The sequence below is a fragment of the Vipera ursinii genome (genome assembly GCF_947247035.1).
Source record: "Vipera ursinii genome assembly, chromosome: 4".
NCBI classification, from domain to species: Eukaryota; Metazoa; Chordata; class Lepidosauria; order Squamata; family Viperidae; genus Vipera; species Vipera ursinii.
Window position 1 is genome coordinate 55,573,818 of NC_139514.1, and position 18,323 is coordinate 55,592,140.

General features: G+C 42.4%; 1 protein-coding gene across 2 annotated transcripts in view; it reads left to right on the top strand.

Annotated features, from left to right (window-relative positions):
• Positions 1 to 15,792: 15,792 nt before the first annotated feature.
• The window catches only part of ABCG1 (ATP binding cassette subfamily G member 1), a 62,297-nt gene continuing 59,766 nt past the window's right edge, over positions 15,793 to 18,323 (top strand). Inside the window, exon 1 of one of the 2 annotated variants that reach the window (XM_083362371.1) lies at positions 15,793 to 15,953. In XM_083362371.1, the coding sequence (XP_083218497.1) occupies positions 15,912 to 15,953 (42 nt within the window). In that variant the 5' untranslated portion in view covers positions 15,793 to 15,911. Of the gene's footprint in view, positions 15,954 to 16,720; positions 16,955 to 18,323 lie in introns of those variants that run through there. The other variant, XM_083362372.1, reaches the window with a different exon arrangement.

Consider the following 18,323-nt stretch of genomic DNA (forward strand, 5'->3'; position numbering starts at 1 on the left):
CCCTGGGCTAGGTGAACTAGGCATTCCTTATTTTCAGTTTCATTCAGCCCATGTAGGGAAATATATAATCAAGGTTGTGTCTTTTGATTTCCGGTTACCAGCGCCGGTCCTATTAACCATTAAAGTTTATATTAAACTTCTTCAGAAACCTAGGTTTCACACCAATTTTTCTGCACAATAAATAACATTATCTGTTGGTGGGATTAAAAGGAATTAGAAATGGGGGATATGACATATCTTTTTATAGTTCTTATATTTGTATTTCTACTTTTTCTTGCTTGAGGAAAAAGTTAGAATGCATTTTCCCCAGATGTTAGGATGTTGCCCTTGCAAAATAGTCCGGACAAGAAGCCCACCAGAAGAACTAGGTCTAGTTTAATGTAAGGTTACTTTAAAAGAACCTTGGAAATCTGAAAGTACAGCTGGCCCTCTTTAAACTATCATTCATTCACTGACCATTCAAACTTACAATGGTGCTAAACAACTAGCAATTATGACCAATTCTAGGTGTTCCAGCATCCCTGTATTCATGTGATATTATGAGCTGGGTGCTTGATGCCTGGCTCATTGTCACAATGACACAAAGAGCTGAGATTACATAATTGTGATTTCCAATGTTCCCACTGGCTTTCTACAAGCAAATCAATGCAGAAGCCAGTAAAAGGTTGAAAGTGGCAGTCACATGAAGTCCTCACTCTACAGACTGCATAGTCCTTGCTTAAATGGAAACTGGGACCACTGGAACTGCTGTCGCTAAGCAGCATGGTCATATGATGTCATGTTTCAGACCACATAGGTTAGCAATGGCAATTCTGGTCCCAGCTGCAAGCATAAACAGATTATTTACCTGTGACCCTCCAGTCCCTTGTTTTTACTGTCATGAAAACTAGAGATGGCCTCTTCTAAGATGCTTTTGCCATTCCTCCTTCTTTAGGCTCAAATTTGATTTACTAGACCATTGTCTAGGGCAGGGGTAGGCAACCTCGGCTCTTTTATGACTCATGGACTTCAACTCCCAGAATTCCTGAGTCAGCTGACTCAGGAATTCTGGGAGTTGAAGTCCATGAGTCATAAAAGAGCTGAGGTTGCCTACCCCTGGTCTAGGGCCTAGGCTGCAGTTCTTCCTCATGTCTCTCAAAGTCATTCCTACGCTCCATTACATTGTCTTTCTCACGTGACATTTACATATGGCCAGTGGCTACATAATGCTAGGTAACTTACAACATGACACAGAAAGAGAAAGTAACAGTACCAATACTAATATTCAATATGTTTAAAAAGCGCAGTTATATAACAACACAGCAAAATATTGCACTGCTAGCCCTAACGTAACTTTTACCAATGTCCAGAAGGCTGTGAAAAAAACACCAAAATAAGCTGGAAAAAATGAAAGCATCTATGAACATTACATAGAAATAAGAAATTTTCAGGTAGCAATACAGTCCACTCAGAAAAAAATAATATCAGAAATTCATTGGTCTGGCTCTCAAGTAAGTAAGTACAGTAATTGAAGCCTTAGCTCAATTTAGCACTTGGCAAGAGATAAGGGAGAAAGGTTTTCTCCCAACACAGTACAATTTGACAAATCTTGCCCTTTGGTCCAAGCAGATTCTTCATTTCTTTTCCCAAACTATTTGCTTAAAGTAGATCATACGTGTATGGTCAAGCACTCTGAAACAAAGAGCATTTTAATGGGAATATTTACTTTGTAGTTTTCTTTAGCACCCAGTATTTTCTCTATAAAGCTGCAATGTTAATAATGCTGCTGGTGAAGCATAGCCTGAGCCTGTATATATTTGTTCCTTAAGGGACTTAGCTTCTTTCCTTCTCACATAAAAAATCAAGGTAATGCTTCCCAAAGCAGAATCCTCTCCAAATTGCCTACTGGAAATTTTCTCTTTGACCCCAAAGAAAGTATTGATTTATTCATCCAACGATCAGCACAGATGCGTATATAATAGATTACTGGTACAGAAACAAGTATTAGTAATAACTTGTAAATATCTTTAACCTGCATTGAATAGTAGCATCACTTCATTTTCTAAAAAGCTTTACAAAACTGCTTGATTTCTTGTTCACTATTGCAGTAAAGTCTTTTTTTAAAATTCCTGAATCAGCAGCTAATAATAGTGGCAGATGTCACAGGCTCTAAGTACATTATACAAAATAATTAAACCATGTTCTTTAATCCTTAGGATGTTTGATTTTTGTCTATCTTGGTATTGTCCAAGAACCTGGATGTTTTGCTATATTTCTAAATATTATTTCTACTGAGAAAGCTGTAATCTGAAAGCTTCAACTTCCCATGTCTTTTTGCTGCATTATTTCCAATGACTTGATTACAGCCATAAGTTCAGAAAACAGTGATATAAAACGTAAGGGAGTGTGAATATGCACATATGTTGATTTACAAGTAGTAAGTATAAATAAACACAAATATAAGTATAAAGATATAACAATGAATAAGGATGAAATATAGAATATAATAATATAAGGATAAAAGTACAATAATGATAGGATAGAATAAACTACGGTAATTCAAAACATAAACAAGTAAATGAGAATCAGAATCTTCAGTTATTTGAAGCATCATTAATGGAAAAGTTAGATCCATTCTTCAGTGTCGTATAAAAACATCTAGTTGCTTTTTATTAAATTTAAGCTTCAATTACAATTATTTTTTTAAGAGAAGAATTGTGATGCTTAACATACATTCTAAGTGGCTTAAGCACTAATAATGTCAGGAAGGTTATCAATTCTCAGAAATGCTTTGAAAATGGCTGCAGCAAAATCATTTACATAGCTCTCAAAATCTGATTGTGACTGATAGCCCAGCCATGTCTCCATTTAGTTTCTTTCAGGCAGTCGGAAGAAGTGAGGGCATGAAAACTGGTGGCCTCCTTTTCATTATGTATACAGTCTGTCCATTTATCTCTTCAGATCCAATCATTCTCATATTGAGCATGGAAATCTGAAAAAGAAATTCATCTTCATTTCAACGTGTTCAACCGTGCAGACAGGAACCCTGCTCTGTTCTTGAGAATGTATTTATTTATTGTATATGCATAGACACTTAAGGTTCCCCCGCACATGCATGCTAGTCGTTTCCGACTCTAGGGGCCGGTGCTCATCTCTGTTTCAAAGCCGAAGAGCCAGCGCTTGTCCGAGGACATCCCCGTGGTCATGTGGCCGGCATGACTAGACGCCAAAGGCGCACGGAACGCTGTTACCTTCCCACTGCAGTGGTCCCTATTTTTCTACTTGCATTTTTACGTGCTTTCGAACTGCTAGGTTGGCAGAAGCTGGGACGAGTAACAGGCACTCACTCTGTTACGTGGCACTCGGGATTCGACCCGCCAAACTGCCGACCTTCTGATCGACAAGCTCAGCATCCTAACCCACTGAGCCACCGCGTCCCTTATAGACACTTACCAGGCCCAAATTATCAAACAGCTTCATGTTGACTGAGCACTTAAATACGGGACACCAAGAAATTGTAGTCCAAGGCATAGAGGGTCCAAGATAGGGAGAAAGCTACCTTAGATAAATATACCAACAAATGCAACATGTGCTCTTCAACTGAGAGCATCACACGTAACTTAAATTATTGCATTAATTGGAATGCTATTTTTGATGGGGTGAACTTTATGTTACATTCTTAAATTAGTTTCATTTTATTTAGTACTATCTTCTTTGGCTAAACTGTGATAATAGATTCCCATTTTACTTGCTTAGAAAGATTTTTTATAGTTACAAATCCTTACAAATAAAAAGAATTATAATTTTAAAAAACTATAAAAAAGAATGTGATAGAAAGTACAGAAAACATTTCATAGTATAACACTATTGGCAATTTGCAATAAATACAGAAATCACCACCACTGATTTTTGTAGACCTTTTCTACAGTGCGACTCAATTTCATCCAATATTCTTCGCATAACACAAGGGAGTAGTGCACGCTAGTTGAATAATGCTAAATTAGATCATATGAAAAAACACTGGTGAGAATAAAGGGATTGTAAAAATATATAACTGCCAGTGAATTTGCATATAAATGTACCATTAAAACAATCTTAAAAATAAGCACTTACTAGCAACAACCCTTATTGCAACATACTTTTGAGCAAGCATGAATAAGTAGCACAATCAAAAGTCCTAAGGGTCTAATCTTGATGAAAAGTTGCAAGCTGATACAAATCTATTGATCTGTGGAGTCCCACTGAGTTCAGAGGGTTTCTTTTTACATAAGTGGTTTCATGAATGCAGCCTATGCTGCTCACCAAGATGAGCGCTAATGGCAGACTTGGTCAGAGCTACAGAGTGTTGGGTGTGACTAGAGAGCCACGAGTTACCCATCCCTGATGTGGTAAATTAAGTATATTTTTTCTCATTAAAATTAGGGATGTACTTCATGATTCTGTTGTGATTCAGGGTCAGCCTGTGGGTTCAGCAGTTGGGTCGGACGATTCAGAGGAGGAGGGGGGGTGTTGGAGAGGTTGCTGAGGGTGTTGGAGAGCTTGCTGATGAGAGCCCTTAGCCAGGCCCCTTCCACCTGGTCACGACGGAGACCCAGCTGTGTGAGCCTGACAGCGTGGATGAAGATGACCCACAGCTGGCCCTGTTCAAGGACGGCCGACGCAGGAGGCAGTCAATCAGGAGTAAACAGAGGAAGGCAATGGGGCACCTCGGAAGGAGGCAGAGAGAAGCCACGCCCTGAACTGTTTAAAAAGGGAATGCGTGGGAGGGCTGGTTTGCTGAAGGCAACCGTTTGAATAGCTCCTGTTTCATGGTTTGTGTCTTGTTTTTGCTCTGTTTGCTTTTGTGTCCATAAATTTGGCAGGCTTAGTTCCAGCCTCTTGCCTTCTTGTAAAGGGGTTGTCCATGCCTTATCTGCAGGGCCGGTAGTAGGCTGGTACAGAACAGATTCTGCAGATAGTCCTCAACTTGCGACCATTCATTCAGCAACCATTCAAAATTGCAATGGCGCTGAACAAAGGGACTTATGACTAGCACTTGAAGTTACAGCCGTTACGGCACCTCTGCGGTGTTGGGAGTCTCCCGATACTCCCACGTTACACCGCTGCTCCGTGAGCTGCATTGGTTGCCAGTTGTCTTCCGGGTGAGATTCAAGGTACTGGTAACAGTGTTTAAAGCCCTTCATGGCATGGGGCCGGAGTACCTTAGGGAACATCTGCTGCCGGCATCAAGCTCCCTGCGCCCTGTGCGTTCCCACAGAGAGGGCCTTCTCAGGGTGCCACCGATCAGAGAATGTCGATTGGTGGCCCCCAGGGGGAGATCCTTCTCTGTGGGCGCTCCGGAGCTGTGGAATCAGCTACCGGTAGAGCTCCGGATGGCGCCCGATCTTCGCTCCTTTCGCCGCGACCTCAAGACGTTTCTGTTTGTGCAAGCCGGCCTAGCCTGATGGGGATTGGTGGGGTTTTTTAATTTTTTGCTTTAATTTTAAATTGTTGTTTTAGAATTTTATTCCAACTGTTTTAATATGGGCAATTATTTAATCTTGTTTTAACGTTTGTATGTAGTATTTTATTCTGCCCTGTGAACCGCCCTGAGTCCTCAGGGAGAAGGGCGGTATACAAATATTATTAAATTAAATTAAATTAAATGTGATGAAAATGTGGGCACTTGGCATCTGCCCACATTTGCGACTACAAGTGTACTACAACTCCCTCATGTGCCTATCTCTCCCTGCATCTCAGCTGTCCACCTGTCCCATCAACATACAGTATATAAAACTGCTGTGGTCCTGGAGGCCTCAGCATGCTCCCCACCTCACCACACCTGGAAGGCCTGCCTGCTCCACCAGGCTCAGGAGGCCTCAGCTGATTATAGGATGCACCGGCATGTGCAAATTGTGCCCTTATGTCTGTGGGGCGAGCGGGGGTTTGTAGCTGTTGACAGGTGTGCCCAAGGCACAGCCTTCCTACTAGAGCCACTTTACACTGTTCTGCAAGTAGTGCATTCTTGTTGATTGTTCAAAAGACTCTTTTTAGGCTTTTTCTAGCCTTCATAATGATTACAAGACTAATGCCCACTCTCGTGGTGCTTTGGAAGCCTTCTTCTGAGGCTGATGCAATTTGGAGAAGGAGCCTTTCTAACAATTGCAAGAATGGCACTGGCTTGCAGATGCCTCAGTAGGAAGGCTGCACCTCACAATATGCTGGGTGCACCTATCAATAATTGCAGAAAAACTGCAAAGATAAGGGGGAAAATTTGCATGCATGGTCAAGCCCTGTAACCAGCTGAGGCCCTCCAGGCCTTATGGGGTGGGGAGGAGGCCCAGGCAAAGAGCAGGTCCAGGCCTCCTGGATATGGTGGAGTGGAGAGGTACCCCAGCCATTACAGATTTCTTCTGCATCAGTGGGCCTTGTGGTCACCTGAGGCCTTCCAGCTGTAGTATGTTTCTATGTTCCAGTGGGCCCTGAAACATGTGCTTACATCCCACTCCTCTGAAGCACCCCCACACTCCCTATCTTGGACTCCATCTTCTTAACAACTCATGAGATTGATTAACAACCACAATGGGAAATGCCAGGTTGTGGTTGTGATGTAACATCACACTTACTGTCCTCTTTGTTTAATGACCAGTTGTGGTCAAAAGTCAAGGACCACCTGCATTGTGTGTTTTTTTCTTTTCTTTTTCTTTCATTCAATTTTGTCTGATATTTGACAAGTCCCTGCAGTTTTCTCAGCAAAGATTTTCAGAAGTAATTTGCCATTGCTTCTTTCCTAGGATTGAGAGAAAGTGACTGGCCTAAGGTCATCCAGCTTCCTTCATGCCCAGGGTAGGACTAAAACTCATGATCTCACAGTTTCTAGCCTGATGCCTTAACCACTACATCAAACTGACTCTCCATGCCTATATTTAAAAAGATATAAAATCATTATTTTGAACAAAGACTGGAAAGTAGAAAACCACATTTTCTCGCCGTTCGTCAATTTTCTTGCCATAACATTTAATTTATTGGTATATTTTCCCCAGTATCATCCCTTTTGCACTCATGGCAATATAAAATACATTCTAAAGCTTGTTTTCAGTGGATTTTAAATTATTGTTTACACTGCCCACTGGTGCACTTTAATTCCTAAATACTAAATATTAAATTTTCTTTATAGTATTTACTATAAAGGCTAATTGTAAAAGCATTTAGAACTCTGAAAAAATTAATAATTTCTAGATATTCAAATAATAATAATAACGTAACATTCTTCTAGTAAAAGAGAAAGGAAACAAAAGGAAAAGCAGAGATACAAAAGGTCAACATTTGATTGATAAAATGGTTTTAGAGAATTGCAAAAACAAAAAACAAAATCAATTTACAAATGGTCTTGATTGATTATAAAAAGGTGTTTGATTTACTGTTACATAGTTAGACCATCAAACGTTTGGAAACAATTGGGATAAGTAAAACCATTAGAAACTTTATAGGAAAAATAATGTAGGTATAGTGTTCTGGTCCCACCTTAGACACAAAACCAACTGGGTGATCTTGAGTCAGTCACTCTCTATCAATCCTAGGAAGGAGACAAGGGCAAACCATTTCTGAAAACTTGCCAAGAAAACTTCAGCAATCACCAGCAGTCGAAAACTGACTTGAAAATGCATACACAAAAAATGGAGGAGATAGACAAAGCTATCAGCAGAGTCACTGAGCAAAAAGCTCTTTGCCTGTTTATCTTGGGAACAAAGACAGAAAGAAGATCAGGCGGATTGTCTTTGTATCGCTTTTAACATAATCAGCCCGTATATTGGGTTGGTGAATGTATCTGACTGCAAGGTGCTTTTGACCAGATTCTTGCAAATCTGGCTGTCCCCATCATGGAATGAAAGCCAATGGTGATGTCTGATCTTTTTGCCTGTCGTTAAGTTTGATAGTTTAAAAGATTATGAAAAGCAATATAGCCCAGTTCAGTACAACAACGTTCAATAGATCTCCCTAGCCCACAGGTCTGCAACCCGCGGCTCCGGAGCCGCATGCGGCTCTTTCAGCCTTCTCCTGCGGCTCCCAGTCGTCTTCCATGTGCAGTCCAAAAAAAAAGTGGGACTAAAAAAGTTCAACCAATCAGTTCAAATATGCAGGGTAGGTGCATATCTCGCCTTGGCTCCACTCTTCAGTCAAACCCTGTTCTGCGCATGCGCGCATGTACACACATGCGCACACATTTTTTGCGGCTCCCAGTTTTTCCTTTTGTGAGGGAACCGGTTCCGAGTGGCTCTTTCACTGTTTCAGGTTGCTGACCCCTGCCCTAGCCAGTAGGGTTGAGATTTACCTGGCTAGAGAAATTTATTGAACATTGTTGTACTGAGCTGAGCTGTATTGCTTTTCATAATCTTTTAAACAATCAAAACTCATGAGCAAATTCTCAAACAGAGTTTGAGTGTGTAATTACTATAAACCTGGAAGATGGATTATGTCAGTAGATGCATATTTTATGGCCTTGGAAAGCTGCAATGAATCTTTGCTTCAATGGTTTGAGCAAAGCATCCCTTTGAAGTTGTTGTGTGGAACAATACCCCTTCCCACAGACTTCTAACCATAAAGCAGTCACTGGATCCAATTCCAAGATCTTCTTAGCAATCCCACTCATTGGCTCAATGATATGAATTGCAAAACTAAATTGCTTTGCAGAGATCTAAGGCAGGTACATGAGGATACAATACCACAGCTAAAATTGTACTTGTAGCAGCCATGAAATTACTTTACCCAGCAATACCACTTTGAGAGGACATCACAGGATTGATCAAACTGTTGCAGTGTATTGACTGCCAGTCTCAAATTCCAAAACAATATGTAGTGGTTGAGGTTTGTGTGTGTGTGTGTGTGTGTGTGTGTTTCTGTTACTATATAATAATTTTACCATGGCACTATGGAAGTTATTAGAAAAGGAAATGGAAAAATTTGGAACATATAAAGATGTTTGCTATTTTTACATAATAGTGCATGATGTAATTTCATTGCTTTGCAATATCCCTAAGTGCATTTTGGTAGCAGTGAACATATTTTATACTGCACAGTAGCCCACATGAAGATGAATCATATATTGATTTTTCAGAGAGCCTATGGATAAGTAAATCATATTGTGAGAAACCCAAGCTCCTTTCAAAAAAAGGTTTTGAAATATAGAATACATTTTGAGGATTTCTAGAGGGACAGGGGAAGAAAAAGGGAAGAATGTTTTGGGAAAAAGTGGGAATTATGTTTTTTGAACATTAATCTGATCCTAATATTTACTTTTGTCTGTGTATGTATGTTTGTATGTGTGCAGGCCTGCCTTTCAGTTAATCTTGACTACAGGTGGCAGCATGCAAAGCCTCTGCAGTTTGCTTGGCAAGATTTCAGAATGATTTACCTTGTCTGCTTCCTAGGGCTGAGAGAGAATGACTGGTCCAATGTCACCCAGTTGGAATCATTCCGAAGGTGGGACTGGCTTAACCACCACCCCAAACTAGTTCCTGTTACGTGATACATCAAATTATTCAAGGAGATAAAAATAATTTTTCATAAAATTGGTTGTTTTCTTGGTGTCTAGAATCAATATATTCTGCTCTGATACACCCTACTGTAGTATGGTCACCGAACATAAGGAATAAAATACATCCAGCCTTATGTTCAATGCATGCAAAGTGTGCAAAAGACAAGTTTGTAACAATGCAAGATAATTTCTTGTGTACAAAATATTTAATAGTCAAGACACTCACAACCCAGTATTTATGACTCCAAAATGCTGAAAACTTAATGCAAGCTATTTCAAACTTGCTGTTTTGTTTGATGGAAATAGGCCACCAAGTAGGGCATGAGGGACTAGGAATCATAGAATTGAAAGGGGACATAGAAGTCATATAGTCAAACTCCTCCACGCTGGAGCCATTAGAATATCTAATAGCTTCAGTTTGAAGATCCATAGAGAAGGAGAACTCATGTTATGCAGTAATCTGTGGCACTGGCTGGCAGATAGTATGCAAAAAAGTATTCCTGAACCCTAACCTGAACCTATTTTCTTATAGTTTTAACCTGTTGGTTCTAATCTTGTCTTCTGGGGCAAAAAAATAACTCCACACTTTCTGTGTAATACTTCTTCAGACAACTGAACACTGCCTACTCATCTGTTCCGTAGACTAAACATATCCAGATTCTTTAACCATTCCTTATTCAGCTTGATTTCCAGACTCTTCATCATCATATTGGTAGTCTTCTTCTGAACTTGCTTCAGATTGTCACATGATCTAAATGGGATTGCACAACAAAGTATTTCATGTCATCTTGCTTCTATATTTCTGTTAATATACCCTAAGTTGGCATTTGCATTTTTAGCAACTGCATTACACTGTTGAATCATGTTTAATTTGTAGTCAGCAAGGATACCCAGATACCTTTCACACCTACTACTGCCAAGACAAGTCTTCCCAGTCCTATACTCGTGCCACACATTTTTCCTACCCAGATGCAAAACTTGTTTTTCCTTGGTGAATTCTACCCACTGCTCATGCCTGACTAGGTCTTTTGAATCTTCTTTTTCATTTTACTGGGATACCTCTCCGAGTTTTGTATAATCTGCAAACTTTATAAGTGTCTCCTCAACTCTTTCATCCAAGTCTTTGATAAAATATGTTGAACAACACAGAGCTGAGGATATAGACCAATGGTGTTCTGTTACTTACAGTACTTCTCTCCAAGCTGAAGGGACACCATTATTAAGCCCTATTTGGATACAGTCATTCATCAGCTGTGAACCAGGACCTAAGATATCATCAGTTTCAACCCCCTGTACACTGCAGGATTCAGTACATGATTTCTGATAATTGTCTATGCAGCTTTTATTTGAAAACCTTCAGTGAAGGGGAAGAAACCACTCCATGCAGTAACCTATTTTACTGCTTGACAGCTCTTACTGTCATGTTCTTCCAAATATTGAATCTGTATCTTCATCTTTGGAGTTTCATCCCATTAGCTTTAGTCTTGGCCTCTGGAGCAAGTGAGAATAAGTCCAATCCCTCTGCTATGTGACAGCCCTTCAGGTGTTTGAAGACAGCTATCATGTGTCCTATTGTAACGGTATGTGAGAAAATCTTGGGAGATGAGGCAAAGAGACACTGGATAAGGCAGGGATCCCCAACCCCTGGTCCGTGGACTGGCACCGGGCTGCAGCATGCCAGCAACCAGGCCACACAAACAAGCAAAGCCCCATCCGCTGGATGCAGGCAGCACACAAAAACATCCCCCCCGGTCCACGGAAAAATCATAGAACTGGTCCCTGGTGCCCAAAAGGTTGGGGGCCTCTGGTCTAAGGAATAGTCATATATGAAATGGCATAGCCCATAGTTAGCTAGTGGGTGAAGCAAGAACTCAGAAGGGACCATACCTAGCTTCTTGGGTTGTAAAGGAAACAGTGGAGGTACGAGCTTTCAGACTTATACAATTTTGTTATTGTAGCCTTACAGTAAACTTAGAACTATCTCACCTGGTTGTATTTCCTGTCTGGTCTACTTGGGAAGGTTGACTCTCCTCAGCCTTTTCTTCTGCAAGTTAAACTTATCTAGGATTTTTTTTTACTACTCCTCATAGGACCATTTCCAGCCCCTTCTTCATCTTGGTAACCCTTCTCTTGATTTGCTCCGGTTTAACAATGCCCTTTTTAAACTGGAGCACACACAACTGAATATAATACTCCAAGTGAGGTCTGACTAAGGTAGACTAGAACTGATAAATTACTTCCCACAATCTGAACTTTATGACACTCTTGATACTCTTCTAGATGCTGCTGGCCTTCTTTATAGCTGCAATACACTCTAGTCCATGAAAATGGCTTTGTCCTTATCTCACCAACAACTCTCTTCCATTTTGAGAGATACACGAGTGGAACTCTTTTGGTGAAGCCAGTTAGCAGTGGAATGTTTTCCACAGTGTTCTTATATATTTGCAATAGGAGTCACATCTTCAGTCCCCAAAGCAATGAAAGTTCCATAGTTTAGGGACCCTCCTTTTAAAGAGTAAGGGGTGCTGTTCTGCACCCTAAGGTCACTTTCTCATATGTTAAGAAATATGCACTGCACTACGTGTGCCCCTGGACTTCTCAAATAAAGTGTGAAACATTAAAATGTTGCATCAGTTCAGAACAGGAAACTACTGAGGATGTTCAGATGTAGTGCTGTGCAGGTTTTGAGGTTTTGCTTGATAAAAAATACAGGAAACCAGAAGTTGCCTTTAAGCTTTATGTTTTTATTCAGCTGAACAAAGACGGGCTCCTCTAAAAGAGAGAAGCCCTGAATGACAAGAAATCCTTGTATTTATTCTTTCTGATTACATAAGCAATCCACCCAGCAAAGCTGACACACATAAGATAAAGATTTCACCCAGTAAGTCTGGCACACTGTAGATAAGAAGGGAGAAGGCAGAAGTAGCTAAAAATGTTCCCTTTGGGGTGTTTCCCTAAAGACATCATATGTTCCCGAGTGGGTTAGGATATTGGGTGTTTTCCTTGCTGTCCTTTCTTGACCCTGCATCCATGACCCTGCAAGTGCCCAAAGATAGCAGGGCCATCTGCACATATTCACAATTGATACTTCCTATGCTGTCTCCTAATTCCAGGTCAACATAATGCCCCCTTTCATACTTTGAGTAGTGCGCAGAAATATGATCATCAAACTGGAGAGACACAGGATAAACTTCTGCAGTATGTGGGCCACATTGTTGAGGATAGGCAGAGGTGAGTAGGGGCAAGTAGTGAAAGATACAGCAGAAAAAGATAACAAGGAACACCACAAAGTGAAGACCAATAAACAGTTTCCTAAACCAGGGCTTTTCAACATTTTCACCCATTGTACCACTTTTAGGATATGGCAACATCCGAGTACCACCAGTCACTTAGCAAGGTGTCAAAAACGTAATGACCCCCCCAAAAAGGAAAAAAGTGATGAAGTACAGGTAGTCCTCGACTTACAACAGTTCGCTTAGTGACTGTTTGAAGTTAAAATGGCACTGAAAAAAGTGCCCCCCAAGCCATAGCCGAGCAAGACACCTGCCTGCCTGCCCGGTGGCGCTCTTCCTCCTGTCCGAGGTTTTCATTGTTGTTGAGGATTGGCAGTGGGGGTGGGGTGGGGGGGGTGTTTGGTTTTTATTACCCCCATCTGCTGGGTGGTTGCAGCAGGTTTTGGTCACTTCACATGACCCTGGGACACTGTGACCATCATAAATACGAATCAGTTGCCAAGCATCTGAATGTAAATCACAAGACCCTGGAGATGCTGCAACATTCCAGCTGATCGGTGCTTCTTCTGGGCTCAGAAGCACCAGGATTAGCGCCGAGCTCCAGCTGGAGTCTGGCGCTGATCCTGGCATTTCTACTGAGCCCTGACAGCCCTGCAGCTCCAGCCATCTCTCACTCAGGCTTGTGTGGTGCTGCCACCGGTTCAGCTCATTCCCCTCCCCCACCACTACTTTTCTAGGATGGCCGCGTACCACCTGCCAGGTGCCAATGTACCACAGGTGGTACCCGTACCACTGGTTGAAAATCCCTGCCCTAAACCATCCCCATCCTGAGAGCCAGACGGTAAGGAATGAGAATTTACTACTGAAGACTCCCCATACAGCATCAGTGAAAATCTCCAGATCCTCAGGGAAATTCTTGATTCCTCCTTCCATGAGATGGTGTGACTAATATTAACTTGATAATCAGTGAAAAAAATCTGAGTGGACCAAAGTACACACCGCTCCTTTGCTACTAGTACCCAATGCTGAGGACCACTGAATTGTTTGGACTGTTGCCCCTGGTGTTGAGGATGACCTTGGGCTGGAGCATTTGTTTCACAGACTACGTTGACCTGGATGCCTGGGCATTTTGGTTGCTGCGATCCCTGTGCTTTCGGGGCTTCTTCTCCAGCTATTTTCTCTCACCAGCTCCATTTACTTATGTTGCGGATGTTGCTCCTGTCTGCCTTGGTTTCCATCTTGTACTTTGCTTGAATTGTTCATTTCTTTTCTGTTGCTCTATGTTATTTTCCTCTTCATACTCTGGGTTTCTCTTTCTTCCTTCTTTCTTCTGTGGAGCTTGCTCTGCACTTGGCCTTAATTGTAATACCACGTGGTAAGCTGGAGCTAGCTAACAGTTCCCAGCAACTCAGTGTCCCCAGTGCTGCTATTGGCTGCCCCTAGGCGGCAATGGGTTGCTTTAAACCTATTGGCTGCCGCCTAGGGGCCAGGCTATAAATTGCTGCAGGCTGCAGCTCAGTTCCTCAGTTCAGATCCTGCAAGCAAATAAATGTGACCATTGCTGAACTCACTTGCCTCGTCTCCATTCCTGCGCAACGAACTCACTACACAACAGGAAGGGTGGTCAACAGTAGTATTTTACAGCTCTTCTTTTTGTCACTTTTTTTTAGACTTTCAAGGAACAAGATATTGGAGCCCACACGTTCACCGCCCTGAGTCCTTCGGGAGAAGGGCGGTACACAAATAATAATAATAATAATAATAATAATAATAATAATAATAATAATAATAATAATAATAATAATAAATAGATACAGTAGTATGCAAGCAAAATTACAGTACAGTAATCTTCCTTCAATTGGGTTTTTCCCCCCTTTACATTAGTACTGTTGGTACACAACTGCATAGCATTCACTGATTAAGAGGTAACATCCAGATATCAATTTATATGGTAACTTGCCAATCATAAGCAAGAATACAGCAAGGAATTAACGATAATTTCTGCAATAGATATTTGTCTGAGCTTAGGAAGGACAGTAGTGCTTCATACCCTAAACCACAGGTCTGCAACCCACGGCTCCGGAGCCGCATGCGGCTCTTTCAGCCGTCTCCTGTGGCTCCCAGTCCTCTGCCATGTGCAGTCCAAAAAAAAAAAAAGTGGGACTAAAAAAGTTCAACCAATCAATTCAAATATGCCGGGTAGGTGCATATCTCGCCTTGGCTCCACTCTTCAGTCAAACCCTGTTCTGCGCATGCGCCCATGTATGCGCATTTGCACACATTTTTTTGCGGCTCCCAGTTTTTCCTTTTGTGAGGGAACCGGTTCCGAGTGGCTCTTTCACTGTTTCAGGTTGCTGACCCCTGCCCTAAACCTTCCAAACTCACCACAAGGATACCTTATAAACATTAGGTAAACAATTTTGCCAATAAATGAACGTCTTTGCCCCTCGACATAAATAATGTCCAGGTGGGATTAGTCAAATCGATTTCATTCCATTTCACTATTTACCATTCTGGGCTAAAACACAAAATCCAATCTCAATCTTGAAACTTCTTGTCCTACTGAAAATTATATGCAGCGCGATCGCCGGTACCACTGGATAATAAGCTGCAGCATGACCTACATTTACCTCAGTGCTGCGCTGTGGGAAGATGCAGAACACGAGCTTCAAATCAGTTCTGATCCTCCCGCCCTCCTCCGTCACTTTTTTTTTTTTTTATTTTGGAAACCCCGTCTCCAGGCTCTTGCTCTTAGGTCGGGAAATATTGTTTCGGGATACGGCCGAAACAATATTGCCGGAGCTATCCAAAGGCTGAGCGGAGCGGGTGGTGGTGGTGGTGGTGGAAACCTCCCAAAGTGAAGCGTCGCGCAAGCCCTGGAGACGCTGAAGGAAAACAAGAGCACGTTTACCCTCCAAGAGCACGCCCCTCCCCCCTTCGGCTCCTCAGCCAATAGGGTGCAAGAGAAGGCCGCGGGAGAGCCAGTAGCATGCCGAGATCGAGCCGCCCTTGTGGAGAAGCCGCCGGTATCTCGACCGGCCCCGTTTCCCTTTGCTTTGCTGGTGTCGTTTCCAGCAGCCGATCAATCTCGACCCGCTGCGGGCTCCTTTCCCTCCCGCCAATCCTTCCTCTTTGTTTCTCCCCTCTTCTCCTCCCCGTGATTGCAGCCTCTCCGCTGGGGGCACATGGCATGTCTGATGGCTGCTTTCTCCATGGGCGCCGTTCTGGTAAGTTAGATGCTTTGGGCGTCTCTTTCTTTCTTTCTCTCTCTCTTTCTTTTCCCCTCCCTTCCTTGATCAGGTGCCACATCGGAGCATCTCCAAGCTGGAACCGTACCTCTACGGATCCTAGCAGGATCTTACCTTGCCTACCTTTGCGGTAGGCGTTTTGCATACGCCCCCCCCCTTCTCTCTTCCCCCCCACCCACCCCCGCCAGAGTCAGCCAGGAGCTCGAAAGTCGTGGGAGGAATTATTTTATTTATTTATTTATTTTAATTCCATTTATATCCCGCCCTTCTCCGAAGACTCAGGGCGGCTTACAAGCTTAGCAGTAGCCTTCATTCTATGTATATGCCTGCTTATTAGGGCTTTCACACACACACACCCCAAGCGGCATTATTACAAAGTCAGCTTAATTGCCCCCAACAATCTGGGTCCTCATTTTACCTACCTCGGAAGGATGGAAGGCTGAGTCAACCTTGAGCCTGGTGGGATGCGAACCTGCACTAATTGCAGGCAGCTGGGGTTACTTAAGGAGTAAGTAAAGGGTGCAATTTGGGGACCCGACAGAAAGCGTGGCTTGAGTTTGAAGGCGTGGAGAACTCCTGCTGCCTATCAGCCCCTCCCCGCCCTCGTCTGGATCCTTTGATCTCGTATTTGCCCCTCTGGCTTGTCGGAGCCGGAGGCTTGTTCATCTTTTCCGAAAGGGAAGCCGGGGCTCTTAGCTGGATCTCTATTTTTAAGCCCAGCGCTTAGAAGCTCCAGAGAGGGGAGGCCGAGTTCAAAGCGCGGAGTTCCTTCATGTAGAGACCGAAGGGGGGGGGGGAGGACGCCGCTCTCCCCTCTCATCTCCAGAAGTTCCTGGAGAGCCTGCTCGGAGGTGGGATAGCGGCGCCTTCCTGGATCTGACTCCCCTTGCCACGGGTCAGTCCTTGCTCTTGTTGGAGGGGCAGAAGAAGAGTCCTTCGCCTCTTCTCTTGCCTTATTTCCCAGCGCGCAAATTGCTGTGGTAAGCGAATGTCTTCCTTCCTTCCTTCCTTCCTTCCTTCCTTCCTTCCTTCCTTCCTTCCTTCCTTCCTTCCTTCCTTCCTTCCTTCCTTCCTTCCTTCCTTCCTTCCTTCCTTCCTTCCTTCCTTCCTTCCTTCCTTCCTTCCTTCCTTCCTTTTTTGCCGGGTGTTTTCTGGCTGTGGCTTGTTTTGCTTTTCCGAGGTATCCTTGACACGGAAATGGCTTTCAATGTCAGGCGCGGGAAGGTGTAATGTCATTTTCACAAGGCAAATCCCCTAATGTAATTTATAGGAATGCATTTATTTGCTCGTTGGCTCGGCGGCAGATGCCCTCACTTGAAAGCCTGCAAAGTTATTCAAGGTCTAATTTATTGTAACAAAAGAGACTAGTTAAAATCAGAAAGGTTGTTTATTTTCTTCGGCGCGGGATAAGCGGTGTGTGTGTGTGTGTGTGTGTGTGTGTGTAGGGCGACATTTACAGCATCCTGTATATGAAGTCAGCTGCCTATAGCAGGGTTTGACCGAAAGTTACCTTAGTGTTGCGCTCATTAAAAAGAAAGGGAGGGGGGGGAAGAGGATGGTTTTCTGAGCATGCTCAGACTGTCACGGGCGCATCCTGTGATTCGAGAACACTTCTCCTTTCCAGCTCATTATATAATGGATTTGGTGTAAAAGGAACAAGAAAGTGGATTTTCTTAAAATTAATTAATCTTAGTTGGAAGATAAACTTTTTTTTAAAAAAAAAATCAAAGATATCTGCTGGCTAAGGAATGGATTTACAGGTCTGTTGTGTAACAGCATTTAAATCCCCCTCCCAAGGGATGAAATCTGGATTTAAAAAGTCACAGGAAAGTGAAATAAGCATTGAATTAGGTTTTAGGGTGCCTAAATTGAGATGGAGAACACATCTGTTACATCATGTAATGCATGAAGTTAGACACACATCATTAAAAGTTAGATATACATACTATTTAAAGTCTTTTCATTATAGTTTGAAATGGTGGGCTCTTGCTACATGATCCAATTGCAGGATCCAATCTGGGTCGGTCAAGGGGATCAGAGGTTTAGTCTTCCAAACATTCAATTTGTGCCAGAGCCCGTCCTCAGGGAACGTCTACCAGAATGTGTTAGCTTTTTCTATGTATTCTCATTTCCCCAAATAATAAGCATCTTAACATTACCATGATGCCTGAATTTACTATTACTAAAAGAAATTCAGTGCCTCATGCTCAATAAAACTCTTACATGTGGTAGGTAGAGATGGAAGATTTTAAAGGGGAAATAATTTATTAAATTTATATGTTGCCTGACTCCCAGTGCTTTACAATGGTTAAAAACATTTAAGAAAAAAAAACAAAAATCTCACAAAAA